The sequence below is a fragment of the Colletes latitarsis genome, chromosome 1 (genome assembly GCF_051014445.1).
Source record: "Colletes latitarsis isolate SP2378_abdomen chromosome 1, iyColLati1, whole genome shotgun sequence".
NCBI lineage: Eukaryota > Metazoa > Arthropoda > Insecta > Hymenoptera > Colletidae > Colletes > Colletes latitarsis.
The window spans coordinates 54023944-54036069 of NC_135134.1; the positions used below are offsets into that span (position 1 = coordinate 54023944).

The 12126-nt window shown below is 49.8% G+C and overlaps 1 protein-coding gene across 3 annotated transcripts in view; it reads left to right on the forward strand.

The window, feature by feature from the left end:
* Positions 1-12126, forward strand: part of Svp (COUP transcription factor 2) — an 88113-nt gene that overhangs the window by 36604 nt on the left and 39383 nt on the right. For all 3 annotated transcript variants that reach the window (XM_076781066.1, XM_076779441.1, XM_076780267.1), the window contains one exon: positions 760-1311. In XM_076781066.1, the coding sequence (XP_076637181.1) occupies positions 760-1311 (552 nt within the window). The remainder of the gene's footprint in view (positions 1-759; positions 1312-12126) is intronic.

A 12126-nucleotide genomic window follows, 5' to 3' on the forward strand; every position in this document is an offset into this window, starting at 1 on the left:
ACACGGTAGACCAGAACAAACAGTCACGCGAACATCTTTCTAACAGTCACGCGCATCTTTTTTGTCTCGGACAACCTGTTCTTAAGCGATCCTGGTTTTTAATAGAAATAGTACGACGTTTCATTATCGTTTGCGTCTCGAACACGCACACAAATTTAACCACAGAGTATCGCTGCTTACTTTGAGACATATACATTAACGATCGTGGTGTTCCTTAAGCGTTCGCCAATTTTTTATTTCTAACGAAACTGACGTAGAAGAACGTTCAGTTTCGCTCCGCGAAAGCTTCGGAAAGATCACGAAATCCGGTTGGAAGCCGACAGGAAAGGTCAGCATCTCGATCGATGGCTAAATTACGCGCGTTATTCGTTCGGTTTGGTATCCATCAGCCATCTCGGGAGAGGGAATAAAATGTCGACGCGCGAAATCGAGGATGCGCGACCGCGCCGATAAGCATACGATTAGGTGATCGTGGAGCAGGTTCGTTGGACTTTCACGATCTAGTCGTTGAATCTGCATCCGTTGCGTGGTGTCGGTCGACTCGAAGTCGTTCGATCGCTCGTATCGTTCGTTGACTCGCCGACGTTACGATCCTTGTAGGTCTACTTAATATAAATCTTGAGAATAGTAATGATATAAAGTAAAAGTATGGGTATTTTCATATACCGGTTAGTTTGGGTTAACGAGTCCCTTAAGATCTCGGCGCGACGCAAAGTTTGACGAAAATTGGTGAAGTTGGTGTTTGTTTGTTTGTTGCAGCCGTGCAAAGGGGCCGAGTGCCGCCGTCGCAGCCGTCGTTGCCAGGTTTGCCCGGACAGTTCGCCCTGACGAACGGCGACGCGGTCGCGTGCGCCAGCCTGAACGGTCACTCTTACCTCTCCTCGTATATTAGTTTGCTCCTGAGGGCGGAGCCGTACCCGACCTCGAGATACGGTCAGTGCATGCAACCGAACAACATCATGGGAATCGACAACATCTGCGAGCTCGCGGCGAGATTGCTGTTCTCGGCGGTCGAGTGGGCCAGGAACATCCCGTTCTTCCCGGACCTTCAGGTGACGGACCAGGTCGCCCTGCTCAGGCTAGTTTGGAGCGAGTTGTTCGTCCTGAACGCGAGCCAGTGCTCGATGCCCCTCCACGTGGCGCCGCTGTTGGCCGCGGCCGGTCTCCACGCATCCCCGATGGCAGCGGATCGCGTGGTCGCCTTCATGGACCACATCAGAATCTTTCAAGAACAGGTGGAAAAGCTGAAAGCCCTGCACGTCGACTCGGCCGAGTACAGCTGCCTGAAAGCCATCGTCCTCTTCACCACAGGTAAATCGTTCGCGTTCGATCGCCGGGGAGTGGGGGGTATACATTTGCGAAAACGATTCCGCTCGGAGCCGTAGCGGACGGTTGCGTTCCTATTGGAACGGTCGCTGCGTCGAGATTATCTCGCGGGTTGTCGTATTATAGCAGGGTCCGTCTTTTCCGTAACCGGTGTGTGACGATGGTATCTCGAAGACGGTCGTTGTTGTCACGCGGCTCGTCGATCCTCGGCGAGCTTAGAGAAGCTTAGAAAGGGACAATGCTTCCCACAGCGTGGTTCCGCGAGCGGTGGCAGGGCTGCCGGAAGAACTCCGATCGCGACGGCCTCTTGACGCGCGCCGCTCGTTCTCGGCCCGTCCGTTGATCGTGCCTTCCTTCGTGTGGCTTCGTCTAATCGACGCGAAGATGTTATCGTCCATCGCTACGACTGTCATCCAGGACGCGATCCCCGTTCCAGCCGCAGACGAGATTCGCCGACCTAACAATGCCGACGAGCTCTCTCCGCTCGTCGATGTTGCGGCGATCGTCATCGAGCCGCGTAGACAATGCTCGTCCTTCTATTTCCCTTCATATATCTCCCTCTCCCTCTCTCTATCTCTCGATGCATTTCGCCTCTTTCTCGCGATAGATTGTTCTCGAACCAGTCGTTATCCGCCGGTACAATTTCGCGTCGTAATGCGAAATCGTTTAACGATCATTACGGATAACGTTTCTCGAAACGTAAAGTGTTGATGGAATATTATTTACTTAGCGAGCATCTCGCGATGCGCCCGAGCGTTTTTATAACTCGCGGAGAATAATCGAAAACGCTTTAAAAGACGCGTTAACCGTTAAATGTTCGCTCGGTCCGCGTCTCTCACGCTCGTTCGGTCCGTTTAATTCTCTCGTTTCGTATGTTCGCAACCGACGACAACGAAGGCTCGCGGTAATTATCTGCCGGCCCATCTACTCCCGTTCCTTTGCCAGTCCCTCGAGGAATCACGAGCGGAGCCGCCATGACTATCTCCTCTGCCGGGACTACCGGTCGACCGCGGCGGCGTCGATACGATCGTCCAAGACCATCTCCGTCTCGAATCGTCCTCGCTGTCGTGCACCATGACGACCGACGAACCAAATCCACAAAACCAAACTCGAAAACTTCTACACTCGTCGCGCTACGTGTCGTTTCCGTTGTTACCTAGTAGATCGAACGATCTATTTATAACCCGACAATGCCCGAGTCGCGATAACTATCTCGAAAGAAGTTTCTATAATGGCAGCGCGACCACAGTTCAGTTTTTCTGCTCTTTAGTGAATCGATGCACGACTGACCTTTGGCACCCATTCAGTCGGTTATTTTTCGTTACGTGTCATCGTACACATACATTTTCAAATTCTAAATTTCTATAATAATTTCGATCTACTGCTTCGTTTGTGTTCTAAATATCTTTGACTAGTTAGTAACGCGTACTAGTACCGTTTCGTCCAATAACGAGCTCTAATTCGAGATTCGTCGGGCACTTTCGCGTTCGGAGGGCCCAAATATCGTTGCAGTGGGTGGCCAAGCGTGCGCAAACATGGTCCAACGTAGCACGCGAACGGACGCACACGCGTTCGGTTTTCAGGGGGACGACGACGACGACGAGAACGACGTTGGCCCATGCTAAACCGTCTCGGTGTAGATACGAGACAAGCGGCTATTTATTTCCGTGCTATATGGCCGCGCTTAGCTTGGCTTAGCTTATGCTAATGTCCCGATTCTCGGGGCTTTCTCCCTCCACCCCTTCGCTCGGGCTACCCTCTTTTTCTTCTTTTCCTTCGCCACGAAGGACCCCGCTTCTTCTCCTTCCTCTTCTTCTTGTTTCCCCTTGGGGGGCTTTTTTTCTCGTTTTGCACGAGAGGGACTGCGTGGATCCCTTCGCAGATCCGTGGTACGGGGCCCTTGCCCGCCAACGTCACCCGCTCTCCATTTTTTCCAACCGCGGAGATTTCGCGAGATACGCGCGATGTCGCGTACGCTTCCAACGCGCTTTACTAGCAAACGATCGGAAGCTCGTTACGTTTCAAACGCCTTAATTGTACCGCAGAGATAATAAGCTAATACGATTAGTCCAAAGGAATTCATTGGAATCGAGAAAAAAATTATTGCCACGATTTACAGCGGAGTGAAAAAACAATTTTTTTTTTTTCTAAATAAGCATAAATGAACTTGATGCATGAAACTTGGTTTTTGCCTCTACGATCTGCATATTTCCATCGATGGATGTTGAAGTTGTTCTTATCTTTAGAGAGGAAATGACCGATTTAATCGAACATTTCTTCCAACGGAGGCTTCTTTGCGGTAGGTTTTTTCTGAATGTTTTTTCCGCGGTTTATAATTGCACCTTCCGAAGGCGAACGTATTCTTGTTTTTCTTGGTGCTCTACCGATCGGTATTAACTCTTCCGCCTAGTGTTGGAGACAGCGGAGAAGGCATAATACACGTGCCTACTTGTCTTGCAAATACGAGCATGCCTACGCAAGGGTTGAGAGAGTCGACGGAGGTAGAAATGACAGTATTTACGAAAATTAGCAACTCGGTTATTGCAGGTGATAAGTCACGCGTAGTTAAGAGTCTTCATTCCATACATAAATTCCAATAAAGCGTTGAAGTAGCTTTCACTTATTGTAAGAATATCAATTTTATATATCGCTGGCGAATGTACAACGTCGAGCAGGTGCTGTACGAGAGCACGGATATTAAGCCATCCAACGTAATAGCGCGAGAATAATTAAATTGAAACGAAGAAAGCATATAACTAGAATTCAATCTCGTATGCACGATGTGGGTCACGGACAGGAACGTTATAAAATGATCTGTTAAATAGAAATAAAAATTTCAGCTATAAAATGAAATATTTCAAAAGGAACAGACGAACGGAAGACGTTGGTCTCATTCGAATAAAATGTTCCCATCTCTGGTTAGCTAGAGACTCGGATGCTCGCGATATTCCCGTGGATTCAATTGTGGCCGAGATGTTAAATTTGCAAAGGCAGGTGTAGCGTATTACCTTTGAATTGAAAATTATTCGGTTGCGTTGGACTTTTAGATTCTATCCGTGTAGCGTGCAAAGATCGTAAGTTGCCAACTAGTCGAATTACCCAGTCGCACGGGTCGTAAAGATTCTGAGAATCCGGAGATGGGCGACCGATTTTACACCCAGCGTATCTCGGAAGGTTGTGTGTTTTCGCTCGATCTATTCCTTTTGATCTCGACGACAAACTCGATCTCTATCTCGGAGGGCAGCGACTCTTTTTTTACACGCCTCGTAACCGCGGATCACGTGTCTAATTGTTCGGATAAAACGGTGGAACGAGGGCACGGTGCATAAAGTACGTTTAGTTCGCTAGATCGACCGTTCCAGCGCTTCAGCTTTCTCCTGTGCATACAAGACCCATGTACCCGGTGGCGAAAAACCATTCGCGAACGATTCTAGACTTGGGATCGAATCGACGAAACGGTCGAGCAGAGCATGATCGTAAGAATCTCACCTAAACCGGATCTCAACGATTTCGTGTTCGAACTAGTCACTTCCTCGATCGTCCAAACCCAATTTTGACGGAGATTCGATGCTCGCGACACACGAATCGACAGTGTACGGTGTTCGACATCGAACGGGAGAGATCGCGACGAAGTAGATTTCTGGCACACCGGTCGAACCTTTCGGAGTTTGTTGGATTAGAAAACGTACGAGTGCTCTCGCGAAGCACAAAGTTGTTTAGAGGCAAACTATTTAAATAGAATTGCACCAAAGTCGCGCGTCGATCGTCGCCTCGAAAGCGGTTTCCATGAGTTCCCTGGTTCGACGCCACCCTGTAGAGGAATGCAAAGCTACGATGCAGATATATTTATGCGAGAGGGTATTACGGCGAGTGCGGTACCTACGTGTATCTTGATGGGAAACACTCCCACGATTATGTGGCATGCGATGCAATTCCCTTTGCCTTGGCCAACCGGCGAGCAACCACCGACCGCCGTATTCGCTACCATGCGCTTTTCGTTTCCGAGCAGCCTTCTGCCTATCCTTCCCGGTATTAACGACGTAATTAAGAATATAACACGAAGTACAAGACTTTTTCTCCGCCGCGCGGAATCTGGTCGATGTCTCGTCGCGATTATAGGATTCCCGTCTTCCCGTAGGACAATCGCATGCCGAACAAGTCATTCTAGACGAACGGGCCATTTACTAATTTTAGCGTCAAGGATAACTTTTCGTATTTAGAAGAAATTTCTTTGATAATAAAGCGAACTTTAGAACGTCTATTATTTTGTCAAGTTTACATTTTCTTTGGTGGAAATTCGGAATATTCCGGTTAACGTGAAAAATTTCGAAATTTAGAGGCGTAGTAAACTGGAACGCGCAGATGCAGCCGGGGAACAGGTTGCGCGAGTATTAATGGCGACGTCCGACTCGTAAATAAAGCGCGGAGCGTCGATCGGCGCGGAGACGCGCGACTCGAACGCAATTATCCTGTCGTCGGCGGAAGATTGGCGCTGATCGTGAGACCGAACGAGGAAATTGCCGCGATAAGCACGGACCGTAAGAACCCGCCACCCGAACGACGGTGTATCCCGGTTGATATTTGCGCGCAATCATCGAGGAACGCGCGATGATTCCGCGCGCGGTGTCCAATCGCGAGGAGAGGCTACAGCGTGTCGAAGCGGACGCGCAAACGGGGGCATCGCGGAGACGCGAGGAGAAAGTAACCGCGATCGTTCCTCGCTCTAACTCGGCATAGCGATACGTTCTTATTCGGTGAGATCGCACTGCCAACCGGATTTCGATACCGCTAACTTCTTCGGGTTCCTTAATGGGATCGGCGATCGTCCAGGGAAAATAATTCGAGGCCGCGACCCTGACGTCCATTGCGGACCAAATTAAATTAACGGCCACTCTCGACGGTTCTTGATCGATTTGCATTCGGATCTTTCGGAATATCGATACATCAGCACAGACGTTAGATCGAGTATGGCAGTCTGAATTGCCACGTAAGATTAAAAGGTTAGAACACTGGTAAATCGTGAGCATGTATGCGGCAAACGAGTCTAGAGTTTCGCAAGACGGCATATTAGGATTTTCGTCGCACGCTTTGTACGACATTTTCCGATGACACAGCCTGTCTGACGACCAACGAAAGCTCTAAGATCGTACGAACATAATTAGTGGACGAAATTAAGTTGTTCCCGAGCAGACCTTTCCGTGATCTTTCTTGGGGATCTAATTCAATTTACTGGCTACGCGAAAACAATTTACGTTACTTCCCAATATATCAACAAACGACGGTGTTCTAATCACGCGACAATCGGGAACGCGGTGATCTATAGAAAACGTGATGGGAACATTTTGGATCGGAGTTTAACGCCGGTGGTCCTAGTAACCTAAATCGAGGCGATTTCCACGCGTTACGGGAATAACGCGCGATCGGTCGCGATGACGGCTGCAGTCGTTAATATTGGCCAGCCGTACTCCTGTCCCCGATCCGACTGGCGTATTATTGACGCGTTTATCGTTGTCGTTATTATCGCCGTCTGTCGTCCGCGCTCACCTGTTAACCTCGGATAATTTATCGACGCGGCGAAACGGCCGCGCTCTCGAAACGTCGACCGGAGATGGGCAGAGAAACGAGAACCGGTGGAAACGGTCGAGCCAGAGGGAGATGGAACGCGATATTCGCCGCGTTACGGCCTCTAATCAGCGTCTATCACGGCCCGAATGGAGCCCAGTGTCCCGAGTTCTCGTCGATCATGAGACGAACGCCGTCCTGATCCGCTTCCGCGACTGGAATCGACGAGGAATCCTGCGACACGGTGTCCATCGGGAACGCTTCGAGGAAAATATTACCGTCGCGTTGCGTAATTGGACGCCCGCGTCGCCGTATCTTCCTCAAGCTGACACGCTCTTTGATCGTATTTTCCAAGACGTGCATTCGAATGGGAAAACCTTCGAGTCGCTGTTGGGTGATCGCAGAAGTGTCACCGAGCGCAAAGGGTTGAAACGCAGAATTTCTGAACGGTAAACGCCTGGGATTCCTGTCGAGGACAGGGTCGCGGGACAATGCGAAATCCCGACGCCGATGCAGCATCGCGACGATCTATCCGCGACGCAGTTTCGAGAGGGTGTCGAACGGATGGACACCCTCTCGCGCGACTCGTGCATACGCGCGAGAAGACGAAGGGCGAAGGGCGAAGGGCGAAACGAACGGATGAGCAAGCAGCGAGAGCCTGCGAAGGGATGGGAGATCGTTCGGAGAAGGGGTGGACGCGTTATCTGCGAACCCGGGACACCACCGATCCTCGCGGCCGGTTCTCTATCTCTTGCATTGTTACTTCGCGCTGAGTCGGGGTCGCGTCCCCCAACCCTTGACTTTGAGCGTCACCCATTTTCGTTTTATTATCTGCCCTCTTCCGTGCGCGTTCCCGTTGTACGGCTCGTCGTCGCGCTTCTCTATCGACGACCGAAATGCGGGGGTGGCTGAAAATTGCATGGCTTTCGCCCCCGGAACCACCGGCGACGATACAGACCCGTTTACGAGATATTAATTCACCTAAATCGCGATTAAAACGTTCGCTATTCTGCTACATAAATTTCCTACGTTATTTATTTGGAGACACGCGTTTCTATAAAAGATCCTTCCACACGTGAAATGCTAATTGAACTTTTTAAATTAACACTCCCTTTGTAAAAAAAAAGAAATAAATTCACGTTTATGATATTCCAATGCTCGGGAGGGTTTTGCCTGGGCATTTTGAGAAAACTCGGTGCTTACCGGAGCAAGGGTCGGCAGAGATTTTTCGCGTAACGCAAAGACAACGGTTGGACGGGGAAATCGGCGTCGGAGTGTGGATCCTTCGGTATTCGCGGGAGCGTAACCCTTATCGGCGTATCGCAGGGCAAAGGGTTGCCCCGGTATTAGAGTAAGCCGCGGTATTAACCTCGGAGTTTAATATAAACGACGGTAGCCGGGGCTACGGCGTCGTTTGGAGGACGGCGAGGGTGGCCACGTGACCGTCGGACAATGCGAACCGCTTATCGACGTCCTCGGCCGAAACGAACCCTCGGCTTCACGGTGGCCCACCGAGGTGGCCCTAGCCCCCGTCTCCTTCTCGCGACAGCAAAACGTACCGCCTACGAAAAGACTTAACCCCTCTGTAGACAACCAAAATGTCTGACAACCTGGATACCCCCAGCGATCTATTCCGATACGTCAAATGCGTCGTTTAATCCTACGATCGGATATTTTTTAATCTCGTAGGCGGATACAGGAATACTGGTTGTTAGACCTCGATACGGTATTATTTAGAGCACTCGATACAATCGTCTCGAAAAATAATAGACCAGAAAACGGAATTATTCCGCATGAAATTCATTTACATGGTATTCTTGGAAACAGTCCAAACAAAGCTTCGGTCGCGCAGCTTTTACAGAACAATGATGCGTAGTCTTGTTGACATTTCTCATGACTTCTTTTGTTCCCTATAGCAAAAACGCACATTCGCTCCAAGTTTAATGAGATATAAAATCGGAAGCTCTGACCAACATTCATTGTCATTCGTTCCAACGAAGAACAAACGCGTCATCGTTGTGCGTTACGTTTGCCTTTAGGGCGCGAGATAAACGTTTCGCGGTCGACGACGGGAAAGGATTAGCGATTGCACGTAGTCGATCGTGTACGAATAGAAAAAGACTGCTTTCTGTCCGAGACACCGATCGCGAGTCAGCAGTTCCAGGAAGTGACGGGGCTAATTTTCCGACACTTCGAGAAAAAAGAACCATGACACTTGGAATGGATTCACGGTAGCTTGGCGACTTAGAAAAGATTCTTGCCTTTTCACCCATCCGGGCGCCTCTATAGACTCGGTTTCCCTTTCAGCTCTTCCACGGTGACACTTTCGGCTCATTCGAATTCGAATCCCAGAACCTCGCGTTTCGTTCTTTTTAATATATGACATCTGGCGGTGTCAAGAAACCGAACGCCACTGATTCGTCAGCTTTCTGGATCAAGCTATTTTCGAGATAATAACACCTCTGCTTACAAACTGCTCGTAAATTCGAGGTGATCGAACATGGGTGGCTCCATTTGAAAGGAGGGTAAAGATCTTGTCGTAATTCATTTTGAGAATCGTATGAAGTCGCCCTTAAAGTTAAACCGTTTCCAATGGCAGCGTTTTTTCCCGAACGGAGCACAAAAGGGTCCCGGATCTTGGAGCGCGGGGCTCGCATCTCGCGCCACTTCCAAAAAAGAGGAAGCAAGAGGGGAGAAGATGCAAGCCGTATCTCCGTGACGGACCGCGTTGCCTAGTTTCACCGAGCAGGCGGCGAGCAGACCGCATTTTATTTAGGCGCAAGCGTGTTTTATGGCCGCGTTTGACACGGCCACGCCGCTAAATATGCGGCAAACCGTACGCGTACGCGTTTCTCCCTCGTCCACGCACACCCTTCGCATTCTTCCTTCGCTTCCTCCACGATGTCTCTGTTAACTATCCTCCCATCGAGCCACACCGAAAATTAACGCATTAACAAGAACAACGTTCGACGTAATAATTTCTTTTCTCGATGCTAATACACTTACTTTCGACGTCTGTGCCAATTTTCAGCCACGTCGGTTTCATACGTTCGATTTCACAGTCGATCGAGTCTATAGCATTCGAGAGATTAAAAATGCAAACTGTGATTCATACTCGACGAACAGACTGTTCGAACGAATGTTCCTCCAGTTAAGGCGCGACAAATAAAGCTCGAGAGTAGCGTTTCTTTTCTAGAGTCGACTAGAAAGACGCTTCAAAGTCGAAAAGGGGATGCCATCGTTTTTTCCCCCGCGCGCTACTCGGTCGTTACAGTCGAAATCTAAATTAAGAACAAACGCAGCCTGAATTTATTGGTCCCGGGCAGTGTCAGTTCGCATCTTTATTTATTTGCTCGATCGTAGGACTAGGACTCGAGAATTCCACCCGAGAGCGTACCCATTTGGCGTCGGGAGGAAATTCCGTCCGCGAAAGGAAGGACGCGCGGAAGAAAGAGTTAGTCGGAGCGCGTGCCGAACCGCGTGCGCCAAATTTTTTGCCCCGAATTTCACGCGCGTTCGCGAACCACTGAAAGCGATCGAAGCTAAAGTAACGTCGGTTTGGGAAGGCAAAACGATGGACGCTGGCACGATTGATTGCCATAGCTCGAATAAGCGGATAAACGTTTTTTGGAATTCGGGTTAATAATATCTTTTAACCCCTTCTCTCCCCGAATGCTCGAGGCTGGCATTCGCGAGCTCCGCTACGAAATTTAAAAACACTTAACGACGATGCTTTTTTCCTGCGAACGACAGATTTATGTGCAGGTTTAGGTCGGTTGAGCGTGAAATTGACAAATGGGAACGCGTTCGTTTCTTTCGAGGCTATTAACTTTGTAATTTTGATATCTTCCACTAGAAAAACTGTGATAATAACGATAAGAAAGCTTGCTTCTGTTAATTGATAGATCGAAAGTATTTGTTTTATATCGAGGAACCGGCGACATAGGAGTAGGAGGATGGTTTGTGAGGGTTTGGCGGTTGCACGCGTGGCATTCCTAGTCCCACATGCCGGTCGTAGGACGGAACGTACCGCCACCACCGTCAGACAATATCGCGCATTCACAGATTGCGCTGTCAGGCACTCGAATAATATTCGGGGTGACACGCCATGTATCCGCTATGCGGTGCGCCGACTGGCCTGTATGACTCAGCATCCCCTAACCGCGACCGCTGCCGCCGCTTAGGGTACGGGTATGGGTGTCTAAGGGGTGCCGAAGAAACCTCGGGAAGAAAGGAAGCAATAAAGAGGAGAAGGAGAGAACATAAACGCGGGACGACACGCGGGAGGGAAGACCGAGAGGAGGATGGAAAACGGGGAGGATACTGTGGGGGAGAAAAGGAAAAAGATGAAAGAGAGAGAGATTGTAAGGATGAAGCGTAGGAGAAGCGAGGGAAGGGAGACACCCGAGGCGAAGCACATCGGGGTTCTTTTTCGGTTTGAATCAGGAACGAACGAGATCGTGCGGTATAGTACCACGTGTCCGTGACCGATCCAATTTTTTCCTCCACGCTTCGATACACGGACACATCGCGCGCACACGTACACGTACGCTGGCGTTCGCGTTCCGTCTCCATCTGACTTCTCAATCAGGAACATCTCGGTCCCGGTATTGGGTTTGCCAACGAGATTCGTCACGCTCGACGCGCTCTCGACTTTTACGCCGCCCGGAATCCGCTCGAGCCGAACCTATTTATTCCGCTTAAACGTCTCGTCTTTCCGATTCGACAAATTCTCGTAATTGCGCGCGGATCCGCTTTCTCGATCCTCGACCGGCCGATCGACCCCCCTCGACGAACGATTAACGAATCGACCCCGAGTATGCGCGCTCGCAACCAACGATCCTCGGTATTCTTTTTATTCGGCCCCGGACTCTGTTCGAGGATACGTCCATTGTCCGAGAACGCGTCGTTAATCCCCGAAAGGACCCGAAACAGAAGCAAACGACACGGTTCTTCTACAAAGCGAGTACCAAGTTTCTTCTCCTTGCATCGCGCCAGGACCATTCGATACTTTTTAGTTTTCTTCTCCCCCTCTCGCGTTCGGGCCAGTGGCGCGTCATCCTACTGGCGGAAAAGACATCTGCCCGAGGCCCACGAAATAACGATAATACGTCGTTACCAAGTATACGTTAAGAAACTTTAAATTGAACGAAAGGAAAGGTAACGATCTTTCCGTCTGCGGAAGTAAATAAACTAGTTGTTGGAAGACCAATTTGAAGCACGCCGAATCAAAATGGA